Genomic DNA, 17,058 nt, shown 5'->3' on the forward strand with positions numbered 1-17,058 from the left:
CACAACGGCCCCAGGAGCATAGATGAATTCTTTCTAGTCCTGTGAACTGCCAATGTTCTGAAATTTGCTTTTTCGAGCCCTGGGTGTATAGCTCCATTTATTCATACCATGTCTAGAAAAGATAGTCAAGCAGCCAATTACAAGGGTCCCAGCTGGTCTGCTGTAGAGCAGGGTTTGCAGATCATTCCCTAAGACGCCCATGTGCCCCGGGCCACTTCCTAGCTTGCTGGCAGCCTTATGGATGGGTTCCCCTTGCCTAAGGCTGCCCACCTGCCACCGGGGTTCTTCAGCAATGGCCAAGGAGTAGCAGATACCACATTTGTGTGGGGCACAGCCAGGGGAGGGAAGCAAACTTTAAGGCAGAGAGATCATTTCCACCAAAAATGGCAGCCACGCAGGAAGGATTCTTGTTCCCAGAAAGGAGGCAGAATGGTGCCTTCCACATGGGGATGGACTCACATGGCCTTCTGTCAGGTAACAGGGAAGGACACAGGCCTCATCCTCAGTTCCCAAGGGGCCTACAATACAGCACAGGAGCAAGGCAGCTGGCCGGGCGGGGGGGGGGGGGGTGACCCCAGGGCTTCGCTCAGGAGGGTAGGAGCCAGCCTGGCTTCCTGCTACAACCCCAACCCCCACGTGTCTGGGTTGCCCAAGGTAGGGGCGAGGAGTTGCTGACATGGAAAGAGAACCAGGCAAGACTGGCCAATCCCAAGCAACTGGGCTAAATGGCCAGTCCATACTTTGGGCGGGCCAGGGCTGAGGCTGACTGGGACCGTGCCAGCAGGTGTGTGTATAGTAGGCAGCACTGCTGTGGCTTTAACGGAGGCATGGCTGACAGAATAAACACTGGTGGAGACAGCGACCTAGGGGACATCTTCGCTGGCTTCTCCTTGGCACAGTCCGAGGCCCCAAGGTGCACACAGGCGCATAGGATCCTGCAGCCCCTCTGGAATCCAGGCCTAGTCCAGAGTGGTTGACCCTGGGCTGGGAGCTGACCTCAAGGCCCTTCAAACCCAAAAATTCATCTTGAAGGGCGCCAAAATTCATCTTGAGTCAGATTCCATCCATCCATTGTTGACAACACACAAGCTCCAGGTGATAGGAGGGGCCCCTTACATGGACCTTGGCAAGGGTGGGGGGTGCTGTGCGGCAGGACCTTCGCAACATGACCCAGTGGCCAGATCCACAAGCTATGCTGGGCCCTGGCCAGGACCCCTGCCTCCTGCTGTGTCTTCACCACTGAACTCTAGCTTCCCAGCCATCCCTCTACCCCAGGAGAGGGAGCCGGCCAAGGGACCTGCTTTACCACCAGCGTCCTGTGAGCCACGTCCTTAGCAGTGAAATGGGGCATCTGGAGCCTCCCACATCCCTTGAGCTCCCTCCTGAGGCTCTGAGCACGCTGCCTCTCGGCCAGCAGGTCTGACCACTCCATCACAGGCCTGAGGGTAGCCAGCAGTCTTTGCAGGGGACGGGCAGGCATAATCATTCTCCACGCGTGGGCTGGCACCACCTGGGCCCTCATATGTCGGCGCCCAACTCTGCACACTGCTTGTCGGAGATGTGGGAGGCCAGGGAGTCTAGGATGTCGAGCAGCAGCTGCTGGCTGAGTGAGCGCAGCGTGGGCAGCTTGGAGACCTGCGGGAGGCGACCAAAGGCCAGAACAGGATGGAACCGGATTCACAAGAGGGCCGGGTCAGCTCCAAAGGTGGGACGAGGAGTGGCCAGTGGGTGGGTGGTTCTGCTTGGTTATCCCCAGGGCCCACTGCTGCAGAAGATGGCCAGATTCCAGGCACCTCCCCACCCCAACTGGCCAAGGCTGCTGCCAAGGGAGAGTGGGTCCTAAGGACGAGGGATGAGCAGCGAGCACTGGGCCAGGAGGGCCCTGACCTTGGTGAACTGGTGCACGATGATGTGCAGGCAATGCCGCTTCATGTCCAGCGCCTGCGTCTTGTCGGCCGCCTCCAGGATCTGCAACGGCAGGTTCCCTGAGGGGCTGTCCGCCTCTCACCCACCCACCTGGTGAAGGGAAGCCAGCGGGCACCACGCGCACTACCTGCAGCACATTCTGCACCGTCACGTTCATCTCCAGGTTCTGCTTGCAGTACGCCTGCAGCCGGTTGTTGTAGAAGCCATAGTAGTAAGGGGCTGCGAACAGGTAGCTGGGGGGCTGGTTAAGGAGCTGCTGCCACAGGAGCTGTCCTCCCACCAACCACCCTCCTCCCCAGGGAGGGTGCATTTGGAGCCCCCACCTGTCGGGAGCAGAGAAAACCTGAGACTGCACTTGCTCAGAACCAGGGGGCCCACCCCACCGTGAGGGACTGGCATGGGCTCCAATCCAGGCAGGTCACTGACCTGCTCTTTACACAGGCTTTGAACCACTTAGGGGTCAAAGGTCCCACTGAGAGCCAAAGAATATCACAGCACCCTCTCCCCAGGAAAACACCCAGATGCACAGGTGCAGAACCATCCACGGCCTCCCAGAGCCCTGAAGGGCATCCTTGCACCCCATGTTCAGACCCCCACTGAAGCGACGTAACCAGCAATCCGTCCACTTCTGTCTGCTTGCCCATCGCACAGCGATGACCAACCCTTCGTTCGAGCAGTCATGAGGGCCCAGAACCCACCCGTCCCTCCTGCCTGCAAACCCCTCTGTGCCAGCCGACCATTTCAGAGCACCCCGGGCGAGCACCAGGCCCCAGGAAGTCCTTGGGAAACTGCCCGGCCAAGACCGGCCAGCTGGGCCCCAAAGCCACCCCCTGGGCAGTGGGACCCCCAGCGATGACCCGGGAGCAGCCTCGGGGGCGAGGATGCAGCGAGTCCTCAGGCGGCATGTTGACCTCGCCGTAATAGATGTAGCGCAGCATGGACTCAAAGGCCTGCCTGCTGGGCACCATCTCCCCGATGGAGATGTTCACCTGCCCATCCTCGGGCATGAAGGACCGGAACATGGCTTCGAAGTAGCTGCGGACGGGGCAGCAGAGGCCTGGCTCTCAGCGACACAGCCCGTGCCTGGGCCCAGCCCCGCCCTGCAGCCACACCCCGCCTCCCACCTGGACCGGGCAGCAAGGATGGCCTTGTGGGCTGGTCGAGGGTGCCCGTCCAGCAGCAGCGTGATGTCACAGAACTCGGCGCCTGCTCCCTCCAGGTACGCCTTCATGTCCTGGATCAGAGATGTGCCTGGGGGGATGGGGCATGGAGGGACCCTGAGCCCAAGGGCAGCTCTGGACTCGGGCCTCAGGGCCCCAGGGCACTGCCTCCTGCACATCTGCCCTGAACGAACCTCCCCAGACCCTGGAGGCACCGCCAGATCCTGTTCTCTTCTCCCCTCAGCCCCAAACCCGACCCTCAGGCCTGCCCACCCCCGAGTCTGATCTTCTCAGCCCACTGAGGCCTCCTTTGGGCCTAGAAAAACCTGTGTGCCTGCTGTGTGTCACACGGGGGCAGTGGCCCGGGGCGAGACAGGCCGCAAAGGGAGTCGGGATGAAGGACCCTGTGACATCCCTCCCAGGCTGGATGGGGACGAGGAGGCACCAGGAGCACTTGAGGTCCGTGGGCGGTGCTCATCCCTCACTGGGCCGCCGATGTTGGTGCACTTAGCAGTCACTGTGACCCTGAGCATGTCACTCACCTCAGAATCCCTCAGACCTGATGTCAGCCAGGGCAGGCACCCTTGCCAGAGAGGGGCCCTGCGTCATCTCCCGAAACATGCTTAGAAGGTTCCCCGCCCTCAGGTACACAGCCCACTGTGGAAAGCCCACGGGTTGGGCGTTCTTCTTTCAACTGAGCCTAAACTGCCTACCAGTCTGTCCCTGTCCTGTGCCCAGGGAGCAAGCACCCTGGGGTCTCCCCTGCACCCACCCGCCTGAGGGCCTGGAAGGTGCTTCCCTGTCTCCTAAGTCTCCACCAAGATGAATGCCATCCTGGCCGGTCACCGGCAGAGAAGGGGCCAGGCTCCCTACCGATGTCCACAGGCTGGTCTGAGGGGGCACGGGGCGGTGGCTGCTGCTTCCGACGCACGATCTCCACAATCAGTGGGGACGAGAGGCGCTCGAACTCCTTCATCATAATCACCTGGTTGAAGTGGGACTCCTTGACCACGAAGTTCAGGCAGTGCTCCTGGGACAGACAGGCCCGGCGGGGGGTGGGGTCAGGCGTCAGCCCCAACAGGGCAGCAGACGGGGCAAGGGGCTGGCAGCAGTGGGCAGCGTAGGCCGCGGCGCACCTTCAGCTGGCCCAGCTGCAGCCTGGCAGCGCTCTCACACACCACCAGCACGTTCTGAAGGTCCACGGAGGCCTCGATGTACTGTCGACACAGCTGCTCCAGGCGGCACAGCTGGAAGCTCAGAGCCAACTTGTACACGTCCATGATGAGCAGCACGTCCTCCACGTGGCCTGTGCCCAAGAGCTCCTTTAGCCTCGGGGACCGTGGGCAGGGGGCGGTGGCTGGGACAGGGCCCAGGGCTCCCTCTGTGCTGAAGTGGGGTCGGAGCCAGCAGGCAGCAACTGAGCCATGCACGGGTGGTCACGGGTAATCACAGCCTCCGAGCCTCAGGCTGTCTACCTGAAAGGAGGGCTGCCCACACCCCACCCTGTTCCCGTTCCACCCCAGCCCAGGAAGACCTTTTCTTGGGTATTTGATCTTGTCGGTGTAGAGAAACTGCATGAGCACCTCGAAGGGCCGGGCCTCGGCCTCTCGAATGGCCACGTGCAGCAGGGGTGGCCGGGCCCCCCCCACAGCCATAGCAGGTGCCTCCCTGGGAGCCAGAGCAGCCTCTTCCTCCAGCTTCTGTGGGGACAGGAAGGGGAGCTCAGGGGGAGTACCCCTTGGATGCTGTGCCCAGGTGGGGCCAAGCGGGGCAGCACCTCACCTGGGCCAGTCGCTCCCGTGCCTGCACAATCTTCCTGCGGAGCCAGCGGCTTCGTGCTGTGACAATGGCCACGTGGCCCTGCACACACTCCTCCTTCTGCAGCAAGAATGACGCCTTGCTGGAAGGGCATAGGACCCTCACCCCAAGGGGTAAGGCCCAGCCAGCTAGGGCAGGGGTCTGGGGACTCCAGGCAACAGTGGGCAGCCAGCATGCCTCTGGGCTCGAAGGCCCCACTGCTCTGCACAGTGGGCAGGGCTGGGCACAGGAAGGGCACACACCTCACCCAGCACAAACTCCACATCGCAGAACTGGCGGCTCTCCCACAGCCGCCCATAGTCTTCATGAAGCGTGCACTTGGGGTAACAGGAAAACTGCAGGAGGAGACCCCGGTGTTGCCACGAAAAGCCACTGTTGGCCCTGGCTCTGCCCACTCCAGGCCACGGATGCCCTTGAGGCCTCAGTGCCGAGCCCAACTCAGCCCGGCTCCCAGGCGTCCACTGGCTCTGCCGTGAGCCCCCAATGCTGCCTCGGCCTAGTGTTCCCCACACCAGCTGCCAAACTCCTCAGAAAGGCTGTCATCCTACCAGGCACAGTCTCGACTCTAGACACCCTTGGACAAGCCCTGTCCCCACCCACCGGGTCTCAGTTTCCATCATCAGGGCCCATCCTCCATGACTGGCCCCACTACAGAGTCAGCCCACGAGGCAGCCGCCTGCTCCCCAGGACCCTGTACATCTCCCTACCTGGAACCTGTACATCTCCCCACTGCGGATGTTGTTGTCCACGGTGCCCCCAAAGATGTACATGGCGTCCGAGATGACGGCAGCCGCATGGAAGAGCCTTCCGCTGGGTAGCTGGGTGGAAGGGGACAAGTCAGCAGGGTGGGACAGGGCAGGGCGTGGTCTCCAGCAGGGGGCTGGCTGAGGCCTGAAGCGGGCCAGGCTGTGACCAAGGATGTGGCACCACTGGACTTGAAGGAAGGGCGGGAGCACAGCTACAGGCACAGGGCAGAAGGCAGGGCCTATGGGAGTGAGTGGGCAGGACTGGCCCGTGACCCACGGAGCGAACAGAGCAGGTACTCGGTCTTGCGTGCTGCACCGAGGGGGCGTGGCCAGCAGGGCGTGAACTCCTAGGCCTCAGCTCACTTATTGTGTGACCTTGACAAGTACCCCTCTGAGCCTCGGTCTCCCTATCTTTGAGAGGGGCCAGTCACAGACCAGTCTCGGGGTGAGGGAGTGGTAACGAGGGCACTGGCCCTCACCTCTGAGGCCGGTGGGGAAGGCTGCTTGGCAGTGGTGGTGCCAAAGTCCAGGCCAAACACATCTCGAGACTTCTTGAAGCCTCCCCGCTCCTCAGAAGCTAAGGAGGGCGCTTCCTCAGAAGCAGCAGCTCGCTCTGGCACCTCGGCCCCGCCAACCTGATGGGGAGACATGAGGGTATGAGACCAGTCAGCAAGGGCCAGGCAGGCACCAGAGACTGCCTGCTGTCCCAGCCTAGAGTGCTGTGGGGACAGGTGGCGGGGAAGAGCCACAGGATGAGGGCGCTTGCAGCACAGATACGCCAGGGAGCCGTGAGGATGTCCCAGCGAGATGCAGACAGAGTGGGAAGTGGAATGTTATGAGCCCGCAGGCTGCGAGACGGAAAATGGGCCGTGGGGCCCGGGCTCCAGGGTCAGGCCAGGACAGGTGTCTAGGGCTGAAGGTGTCCTAGCCTGGCTCCTGCTGGCTTTCTGGAACCCCAGCACCCCCCTGAGGCAGTGAGGAGCTGGGGAGGAGGTGGGAGCAGGTGGCGCAGGGACCTTGCCCGTAGGGCGTGGGCCCTGGGTCTCCTCCCCAGCGCCTCGCCGTGCTCACCTCGCTGTCCGAGCTGGGCTGGACAACCTCCCAGGTCTGGAAGTCCACATCATAGCAATGCAGTTCGTTGGGCAGTGTATTGTCAGCCGCACCCCCGAACACGTAGAGGTGGCGGTCAAAGGCCACCATGGTGTGCCCGTAGCGCCTCTGTGGGGGCGGCGGGGAGCCCCGGAGCAGGTGCTCAGTGGGGATGCGTGTCCACCTGGGGCACACGACAGGGAACCAGTGCCAGACAAGCGCAGCTGCTCCCCTGTCACCTCCACCTAGGCTCCGAGGCCCCCCACAGTACGCCCAGGCTGGGAAGTGCCCTGCGGCCCTAGGAGACAAGCCCTGGCCGAGGGAGGGCCTGCAGTGCATGTGCCCAGTGCCCCTCACCCCATTTCGCTCTGGCACCAGCTCTGCCCACCTTTTTGTGCAGGGGAACAAAGGACACAGGCACGAGCCTGGGAAGGAGGCTGCCAGGGGGCTGGAGGGGAGCTGGGCTGTGAGGAAGGCGGTGCCACACTGGCTCTACCATACAGGGCCACCAAGGTCTCCCAACATCCACCTTGGCTGCTGCTGGTGGCTGCGTCTCCCCTGGTTTTCTTTCTACCCCATCCTTTTTGTCCCAAGCTGCAGCTCTACCCCCAGCTCTGGCCTGGGCCTTGCATCCTCCAGCCTTCTGCCCTCTAGACGTGCCTTCCTCAGCCTGCTCCACGGGTGCCCCCAAGCCACTGGGCACCCCTCAGGCCTGCAATGTGGCTGTGCTCTGGCCACCCCAGGACAGCAGAGCTGGGCAGGCATCATCATTGTTTCCCCGGCCCAGGATGCCAGCCTTCTCCCTTCCCAGCGGACACCCTGGCCTCCAGGGTATAACTCCCAGTCCGCTCCTGAGTCTCTCTGACCTGCAGCCAAAACTCCGTTCCCTGTCCTCCACTCACTCTCAGAGCCAATGCCTTGTCCATGCCACCTCCAGGGCTCAGGCCCATCACAGGGGTCAAGGGCTGGCCAGCAGTCAAGGACAGCATAGGCTGGCAGCGCTCAGAGCCCACACACTCCTCCGTTCTTCTGCCATCATATGAGATCGCGCCAGCCACATCTATTACTGGTGGCACTGACCATGCCATTCACGGGGCAGGGGTACCCTTCACCAGAACAAAGAGGGAGGCCGCCTAGGCTCTATCTTGCTTAGCGGCAGCCACACGCAAAGGGCCTGCAGGGGGCCTCTGGCCCAGTCTGTATAAAGCACTGCACATGCCCGCCTTGGGAACGAGGGCAGCTGGCCCTGCTACATGAGGGATCTCACAAGGATGGCTCCAGACGCAGGCGTGGGTGCCAGCCCAGGGCCCCCCCACCAGGGCACTCACGTCTTGTCCTTGAATTCAAACTGGAAGAGGTTGTTTGTTATCTTGGCTCCGCTCTGGCCTGAGAACACAAACATCTTGTCCCGGCACACGGCCACCGGGAAGTTGCAGCAGGACGGCGGGATCTCGCCACTCTGGGCCACCTGGGGGTGGGGGTGGGGCAGTCAGCTGTGAGCTCTCCCAGGACCTGCACACACATCTGCACTTCCACTGCTGAGCTGGGACCGCTTTTATTCCTGAAGTTTCTTTTGTGAATGAGGGTTTGTAGACTACTTTTGGCAGAAAAACTTCAAGCTCCACCACACCCTCCCAAATGGGGGCTAGAATTATCACTACAGGGGAAAGACCTCTCCGGGGAGAGATAGTGGAGCTATCGGACTGATGGTCGGGAAACGACAGCGGGGGGCATGGTGCCCTCACTATGTTCAGACAGGGTGGTTATACCCCAACCGCATCAGTCACCCAGAGGGACGGCCATCGAATCACAGAGCCTTAGTCACCAGGTAACTGCTGCTGGACTTGGTCATGAGGGCCAGGCAGGCCAACAGGGAGGGCAAGGGTGAGGCCGAGGACAAAGCTGAGCTTTGGCAACGGGAGCAAAGCAGCTTCCACCCTGGCCCACCCCAGTCCTTGAGCCACCGAGCCCCTCATCTCTGCCTCCCCCCAACTCCAGCCCCTAGAGCCCCACACCTCCCATCCCGGTCCCGCATCTCTCACCCCCCTGCCTCTCCCTACCCTGGCCCCCCGATGCCCCTCACCCCCCTGCCTCTCCCTACCCTGGCCCCCCGATGCCCCTCACTCCCCTGCCTCTCCCTATCCTGGCCCCCCGATGCCCCTCACCCCCCTGCATCTCCCTACCCTGGCCCCCCGATGCCCCTCACCCCCCTGCCTCTCCCTATCCTGGCCCCCCGATGCCCCTCACCCCCCCTGCCTCTCCCTACACTGGCCCCCCAATGCCCCTCACCTCCCTGCCTCTCCCCAATCCCACCCCAGCCCCCCAGCTCCTCACCTCCTCCCAGCACGTGAGCTCCCGGTCCTGGAGGCTAATGGTCCACATGTCATTCAACCTGAATGAGGAAAGAGGGGTCAGGATGCCCCTGGCTGGGGCCAGCTGTCAGGGTGGGCCTGGGCCTGGCCAGGATGGGTGGCTCCAGGGAAGAACACCCATTACATGGGACTCTGGCCAGGGAACTCTGGGGCAGCCATGAGGTGGGAGCTTCCGTTGTGGGGGGCTGTACTGAATCACTAGTGTGCCAGGCCCCCACCCAGCCAGGCGGGAAGAACAGCCTTATTCCTGACATATAGAGCCGGGACAGGGTCAGCCACCGGGCTGATTCCCAGAGCGAGGGGAGGACTTCAGAGCGGCTACACTCACAGAAATTGCACCATTTGGAGTTTCTGTGATGCTGAAAGTTTGGGGAATGGGCACATGCTGCTTTTATGATCAGAAAAGTACAGCAAAGCCATTTGCTAAAACAAGGAGGAAAAAGCCTGTGACAGAGGCAAGAACCCTGCTGTTCTCCATAGGGAAGGGGCCAGGTCTGAGCCCTGCCGCTGCCACCCCCTGCTCACTCAGCCCCTCAGGGTCACTCCTCATGGTGGGCCCGTGTAGTCTCACCCCAGCAATTCAAGGGGCCACCTCCCCCAGCCTCCGGCTATGGTGACACCCAGTTACTTGCTCTGGAGACCTGAACACCCTCGACAGCTGCACAAACATGGGCCAGGATTGCTGCCCCCTGAGACACACTGGGAGGGACCTCAGGGGTGCCAGTCCTTCTGCCCGCTGTGGAGGTCAGGCAGGGGCTCCACTCAGTGGCCCTAACCCCCATCGTGTCCATCTTCCTCTTCCCCCCACTCCCTATCTACACAGCTACCTTCCTGAGAGACCCCAGCCTGAACCCTCCCATGCCAGAAGGGCCTGCTCTGTGCCTCAGTACACTGGGCCACTCGGGCGGGGCACAGGCCGAGCCACCACCTACCTGGCATTGCCGTCATAGCCGGCAAAGATCCACAGCTTGTCACTGTACACCGTGGCACCATGGGCAGACCTAGCGACTGGCAACCTGGAACGTGGGCAGTGGGAGAGGAGAGAGGCCACTCAGCGCAGACCTGAGCCCCATCGCCTCAAGGGCCGATCCAAGGGCCACAGCCCAGCAAGGCCTGCCCGGCCCTGGGGCTGCCATGTCCATATCTGTTGACACTGGGACTCTGGGAACTACAGCTGGGGCATAAGAGACAGCATCAGGGGCGGAGCTTAAGAGGCACCAGGCCGCCGAGGAGGCACAGAGCTCTCCAGCTGCCACCAAAATATCAAAGGAGGTGCTTGTGAGGCAGGACCACTCAAGCCCCCATCACAGGATATTCGGGCGGGTCCCTTCTAGTTTCTCAAAGAAGGCAACCTAAGAGCTGGGAGGAGGCGACCGACAGGCACAGCTGGGAGTTGGCACCCACTCCAGCTCCCAAACCTCCCCAGGGCTCTTCGCCTGCACTGCTACGGGGCCAGAAAGCCGACAGGATAACCCCAAAGATTTCCGCAGTCTCTCACCGTCCTTCAATTTTCCACTCCGTCCACTGGCCAGTTGCAAACTTGTATTCAAAGAGGTCATTTTTATTCTTCAGGTTAGAATTGGAATAAATGTCTCCAGTGTAGCCCCCTGGGTAAAGCGAGAGAAAGTGTCACGCCCAAAGGCAGCATTTCAGAGTGCTTAAACCCCAGGAGTGGGGGCAGAATCTGGCTCCATTAAAAATGCATTTCAGAACTCCCTGGAGCTCTGGGAGTGCCTACTGCATGCCTGCCTGCCTCTGTGCTGGGCTCTGGGGACACCGAGATCAGCAGGACCCCCATTCCTTGTCCCTGGCAGGGATGGGGAGTCACCTGGCCCAGTCAGAGGCAGACAATTCCAACCCCAAAAGATCAGGCAAGGTGTGGACAGAGAGAGGCCGGCCGAGCACAGCTTGTGGCAGGAGCCGTGGCAGGAGGGCGTGAGGGCCGCTCACCAAAGACGAACATGCTGCTCCCGTAGACCACGGCGGAGTGGTGGTAGCGGGGGGCCGGCGGGGTCCCAGTGGTGAAGGCCCTGGCAGGGGAACAGGGGCAGTGGATGTCAGCAGGGGTCAGCCAGCCCTGCAGTCAATGCTGCACAGGGCAGCCCCTGCCACCCCATATTTCCTTGTATTTTTGTATTTTCAAGGCAATACCTGTATCATTAGAAAAACTTTTAAGAAAATTGCCGGTAAGGAAAAACCAAAACCACCATCACTAAAATGTACGTATAACCCCTTTCCCAGATACTGTTGTCCATACCTGGACGTCTCCCCCACTTCTTACGCATATTGTGCCTCTGAGTGATTTTTAAAAATGGAATCATGTGGTAGCTGTAATCTGCTTTTTCAACTAAGCAGTAGACTATGACTAGGTCCTCGTGCTATTCTAGAACCATCCTTACCCCCATTCTCACAGCGGCACTGTATTCTGTAGCATGGGTGGCCCACAAATTTTATTTGTTGAATTAAAATCCCATTTATACCGCTTTCCTGGGGCCACATCCTTTCAGAGGTTTATACTTTGGCAATTTTTAACCAACAATTATAAAGTCTTCAGAGTGAAGTTTTAAAACAAATCTATAACTTCTGGCTGCATTGTAAAATCAGGTGTGAGAGAAAAAATATATAAACTTCTATGGCAATCTCAGTGCTACCCAGGTCTCCCGGGAAGAGGGTAGGTGGTGTGGAGCTATGCCAGGTTTGGCAGCTGTGGGTCCTGGACCTGGACATCCTCCTCCATGAAAGGGGGGCAGTGAGACCCACCCCAGAGGACTTCTGGGCGCAGAGCTCCTACAGAGTGTGGCACCCAAGAGGCTCAGGACATCTGTGCACCTGAGCAAGCAGATGGCAGAGCGCCGGAGGAAGCCCAGTAGCTTCTAATCTCTGAATGCATTTCTCCCCCTCATCTGTGAGCTGCTCCCAAGCAGGAGCTAGACTGCAGGGCACAAATACGTAGTGCTCAGAGAGGGCAGGTGTCTTGCCCAAGGCTACACAGCTGGGGAGGACCATCTGCAGGAGGGAGGCGAGGCCTGCATGATACCCACTGCCTGTGTGGGGTCTTCTGGGAGAGGATGAGCCCAATGGGGCAGGGAGGGGAAAGGAGACCCTGCAGCCGCGGAGTCAATCCTGGAAGGACCCATCAAACAATGTCAGCTTCCACAGTGCCCCTGGCTGCGAGACAGGCCTGGTGACTAAAGGGCTCTCCTGAGGCAGAATTTGAGGACCCACAACCAGGTCAAAGAGATCCCACAATGAACAGGATTCAGGATAATCAATCTCAGTCACAGACTGGAAAAGGAACCCAGGAAATGGAGGGAACACTAAGAGAGGCCCTGAGCGTGGCATCCCGGGGGCTGCTGTTATCTCCTCCTTGAAGCTTCTCTCTATCTTTCCAGGAGCATGACCGCACTGGCAACCAGGGCCCCGTGCAGCGCTACCATGTTCTAGGAAAAAGAGTGGGGCCCTGGGGCCCTGGAGGCCACCGACCTGCACCAGGAGCAATCCTTCACATCGAACCGCAGGAGGTCGTTGAGCATCGTCTTCCTGAAAGACAGCCAGGGAGAAGCAGGCTCAGTACTGGTCTGCTCTGCTCTGCAGGGCGTTGCTTGGCCAGGACTTGGGAGATGGACACCGAAGCCCGGGGCTGGGGGTTGGGCTAGGGGAGCTGCTTTGGGGGACTTAACTAGGGCCAGCCAAACAGCTGATGCCTGAGGGAGCAGAGAGGTGACCACAGAGGAAGTTCCTTAGCTGGTGCAGGCAAGGGGGGTGCCTGCCAAGGGTCAAGACCAAAGCATGATCCCAGCCATCCTGGGCTCACCCCTCACCTTGGTCTCCAGAATCCCCACTCGCATGTCCCAGCGCCCCCTCCCCGGGGCTATGCCACCACAATGTACACACTTGCCCACACCTCAGGGGCGGCCCCTTCCCTTCTCTTAGATCTTCCTGCCACCTCTTTATCTCAAAGTCAGCATAACAACTACATTAAAGATACAGTAAAATTGAAAACAAACCCACTGGCCATGGCACCACCTAACACAACCTGCATGTTACCACCCAGCCCTTGTCAGTAAGAGGAAAGAAGGGCATCAACCCAACAGGAACCCAGCACGCCCTGCATGGCCGGCCAGGCCTGCGCCTGGTTCCCCTTGCACTGCCTCGCTGTCTGCACCAGATCACTGCACGCTCCACCTCCATCTACAGAAGAAGAAACAACCTGGGAGATAAAACGGCCTGCTTGAGATCATGCAGCTAGGAAGCCAAGAGCTGCTACGCCCGGAAGTGAATGTAATTTCCCCCCCATTGGCCCCTCCTCCCCATGCCCCCTCTCCCAGGGCTGGAGGCCATCTTTCTTTGTACCCAGTCAGTCCTTACAAAGTTGCAACTAGATTAAGACAAATTTCTATACTGTTTATCTTAGTGTCACATGTAGCAAAAATGTTTCTACTTGTTGCTATATAGTTATCACTCAAACTACCTGTCATTGTTGGAGATGTTCCCACCCATTGCACTGTGCTGCACACCAAGCCTCTTCGGTTTGTGGGATTCTCATTAAGGCTCCAGTAAACGTCTTTATTTCATTCCTTCATGTGACAAACATTTGTTGAATTGTCTGGGTGCTGGGATACAGGTCACGGCTGAGGATACGGGTAACAAAGAGCTGTGTGTTTTGGGATGATGGAGCTGGAAAGAGGTACAGAAGGGGAGGGGAGGGTCTCCCATTGGTCCAGTTGGTCCAGGTGGTCAGGGAAGGCCTCATTCACAGGAGATTCAGAGGAGAGGTAGGAAGGGTGGGAAGAAGGGAACAGCCAGTACAAGGGCCCGAGCAGGATGTCTGGCACAATCAGAACACAGCAAGGCAGTGGTGTGGTCCAGTGTAGTGTAGGACAAGGGCAGAGAAGCAATGGGGACACACGGATTGCCAAGAGGGCTTGGGCTTTTACTCAGAGAGAGGTGGGGAGACATTCCAGGGTTCTGAGCTGAGGAAGAACACATGCTGACTTGCATTTTCAAATGAATCCCTCTGGTGTCTCATGGGGAAGAGAATGTAGGGGAGACAGGATGGACGCCAGGGAACCAAGCCCAAGGAGACCCTTCTTCCCAGTCTGTAGTCCCTCATCGGGTCTTGCCTATCTCACTAGCCCCAAGTCAGCTCCTCCAGAGAGTCTAGTAGGACCAAGGCTGCAGCACCAATCAGAGGTCAGCCCTTCCCAGGCTTCAGGCCAGGTCCTATGGTTGAGAGGTGGGGATGGGACTCATGGGCAGGATGGGTCATGTGCAAACACTGCAGCCTCAACACAGGGAAACTTCTCACTGACCCTCAGGAGCACCCTGCAAAAGTAGTACACATGCCACCCCATATACAGAGAAGGAGACCAGAGGGCAGTTATTGCTGTTAAGCCACCTGCCTGAGGCCAAAGTCACAACGCTCTAACTTGAACGGAGTCCTGCCTGTCCTAGGGAACAAGCTTCAGCCCCACGTCCAGCAGATTCCCAACGCTTCCAGATCCCTGATGGGCATCCCTGGCCTTTCCTGAGTACATCAACGAATGACGGAGGCAAGCTCTGTCCAAACTCAGACCCAGTGCTATTCTGCACTCTCCCATCTCCAGGCCATTGCTTACCCTGATCCCGATGCTTGGCACACTTTTTCTTTTTTGAGTGGCCCACTCCTCATCTCTCAGGTCAACAAACCTTTCCACGAAGGCTTCTCTGACAGGACCAGACCCCCCTCTCCAGGTCCAGAATAAGCACTCCTGCTGCCACTGTGCCTGTGCCCAGGACCTGACATGGCCTAGCCCACACTAAGACAACTCTTTCCATCTGGGGAGGTCCAGTTACTAGAGAATGGGTCAGAGGGAAACATGCAAGGAGAAGGGAGAGACTGCAGAAACCAAGGGTTTACCACAGCCATTATCTTTCATCAAAGGAAACCAGTCACAGTTCAGGCGATGGAGGTGTGCTCACCAACAGAACATCAGGTCATTTCCGGGAAAGGTTTTGTTTTTTTGCCAGGACTTTACAGCAATGTGGGAAAACCCTTACAAAAAAAAAATTGAAAACTTGGGAAATAAATAAAACTGTGTCCTCCATACCTTCTCAGCGGCCATGTAGGCATGTGGATGAAGCCCAGAGAAGTGCAGGGAAGGAGAAGTGCCTGGCTAGAGTGGATGTGTTTCTTTCAACTGCTGTGTCCACTCACTCAAAACAAGAGGGACATTTCCAGATCCTGAGCATGTGCTACCCACTGGATGCTGTGGGCCTTGAGTGCAGGGAACCTCACAGTTTGGGAAACTGACGCTTAGCTAATATCTGAAAAGACAGTAGCAGAGCTGCAGACGCCCATGTTTCTCCCTCCCTGGTCCCAATACCCTGATGCGCAGACTCACTCACCCATTGTCTCCACCAAATACATAGATGGCATCTTTATAAGCCACCACCGTGTGCTTGCTGCGCCTGGAAAGAAAGAAAGGGTGGGCAGTGTAAGGACAGGACCCTCTTGGGGGCACTCAAGGAATGAGACCAAGCACTGGGGCTGCCACAGAAGTTGGATAACACCTCTCAACTGTCAAAATCAACAGAAACCTCTAAATTCTACCAGTCGCCCAAAGGACCCCACATGCAGGGACACTTGACCCTGCCCTGGGACTCTCTGGACTCCCCAGTTAAGAGACCCACAAACACAATATAGCTCTAGTACCCTGCCCCTGGCCACCCCGATCCGGGACTCCCTCAAAACCTTCTGCACTGCCCTGGGCACCTTCCTGAACACCCCCACTCGTCCCTCCATTGCCAGATCCCGCTCCAGGACACCACGTCCCACCCAGCCTCGCCCCTGGACCCCGCCATGAAACCTCCTCAGAGATTCCCCCCAACCTCCAAGATCCCTGAATCCCACCGTACCGAGCCCCCACGAACTCGTCGCAGGGCGGGAGGCGCCGCCAGCGATGCACTGTCTCGAAGGGCCCGAAGTTAAGCGTCAGGTACTCGACACTATCCGAGCAGCTGTGGTCAAAGTCCACGCTCGGGGCTACCTTGGACCGCGCGCCGCCTGCCAGGGCCCCGGTCCCGATCGGGCCCCCCGAGCCACTCGTCCCAGCCATCCCAGGTCCACGCCCGACCCGCCACCAGGTCCGTGGGACCAGCGGCCACCGCCCTGTGCCGCCCCCGAGAGACTACGTTTCCCGGCGAGCCCCGGGCCGACGGTACGGCACTTCCGGCTAGTGCCGCGCTTTGGTACGCCTGCGCTTCCGGCTAAGCCTAGTGCTCCTCGTGATTCCGAGGGCCAGCGCGGCACCTGCGACCCGCCCTGCGGCGAGTGCTTAACTTTCTGTGAGGCATTTCCCGCAGAATACCGGTGTCCGGTTTCCCTCTTCCAGTAAACGCGGAGTCGGGTCCCTACCTCCGTGCGCCTGCTCGGGCCTCGGCCGTGATCGTCCGCCGCTCCCGGGATCCCAGGTGAAGGGTTCCGGGTTCGCAAAGGCCTCCGCAGGCAACCCAACTCCTCCCTTCCTGCTCGCGCCCCCGGCCCGGGCCCCCCGCGTCTGCCCTCAGTGTTCTTATTGGCTGAGAGGCAGTGTGATGCCGAAGCTCTGGATTCTCGTTTTTACTTAATAACAGAGCCTGTTTCTTCACCTGCGAAATAAGGATTCCAGAAGCTCTGGCTGCCACGAGAAGCATGAGGTCTGTCTCAGGACCCAGCTCCTACAGCCCTAAGCGAGCAAATGCCCCCCAAACTGCCAAGCGTAGACTGCCTCTGACGTCTGAAGACGCCCTTCCTGAGTGAAGCCTTTTACATGTGCCGTACCCTCTACTTGGAATGCCCTTCCTTCAAAATCCAGATCCAAGACACAGGTTGGAGAAAGCTTGCTTAACCCTGGGGGCAGAATCAGTTGCTCCCTCCTCTGGGCGCTCACAGGCCAAACTTCCTTGGTGTGGCACTGAGCATTCTGT

General features: G+C 59.4%; 1 protein-coding gene and 1 long non-coding RNA gene across 3 annotated transcripts; one reads left to right on the forward strand and one right to left on the reverse strand.

The window, feature by feature from the left end:
• Nucleotides 1–63: 63 nt before the first annotated feature.
• LZTR1 (leucine zipper like post translational regulator 1) lies at nucleotides 64–17,035 on the reverse strand. Of its 2 annotated transcripts, none has more exons than XM_074321718.2 (21): nucleotides 16,508–17,035; nucleotides 15,499–15,561; nucleotides 12,595–12,651; nucleotides 11,062–11,141; nucleotides 10,610–10,718; nucleotides 10,044–10,127; nucleotides 9,074–9,131; nucleotides 8,068–8,207; nucleotides 6,722–6,923; nucleotides 6,130–6,285; nucleotides 5,612–5,722; nucleotides 5,147–5,239; nucleotides 4,869–4,964; nucleotides 4,621–4,786; nucleotides 4,223–4,392; nucleotides 3,960–4,116; nucleotides 3,051–3,177; nucleotides 2,812–2,961; nucleotides 2,054–2,159; nucleotides 1,888–1,968; nucleotides 64–1,635 (listed from the first exon to the last, which is right to left on the reverse strand). In XM_074321718.2, exons 1-21 carry the CDS (start codon nucleotides 16,783–16,785, stop codon nucleotides 1,519–1,521), a joined length of 2,601 nt encoding a protein of 866 aa, XP_074177819.2. In that variant the 5' UTR covers nucleotides 16,786–17,035; the 3' UTR covers nucleotides 64–1,518. The 2 variants fall into 2 exon arrangements, with proteins under 2 accessions (XP_074177819.2, XP_019613257.2); XM_019757698.3 differs by having other exon boundaries at nucleotides 16,009–16,643.
• On the forward strand, nucleotides 8,418–13,689 carry LOC141569250 (uncharacterized). The gene is made up of 2 exons (XR_012492753.2): nucleotides 8,418–8,567; nucleotides 12,504–13,689. It is a non-coding gene; the product is annotated as an uncharacterized LOC141569250 (long non-coding RNA).
• Nucleotides 17,036–17,058: the final 23 nt, after the last annotated feature.

Source organism: Rhinolophus sinicus, chromosome 9 (assembly GCF_057876585.1).
Source record: "Rhinolophus sinicus isolate RSI-liver-muscle chromosome 9, RSI-T2T, whole genome shotgun sequence".
NCBI classification, from domain to species: Eukaryota; Metazoa; Chordata; class Mammalia; order Chiroptera; family Rhinolophidae; genus Rhinolophus; species Rhinolophus sinicus.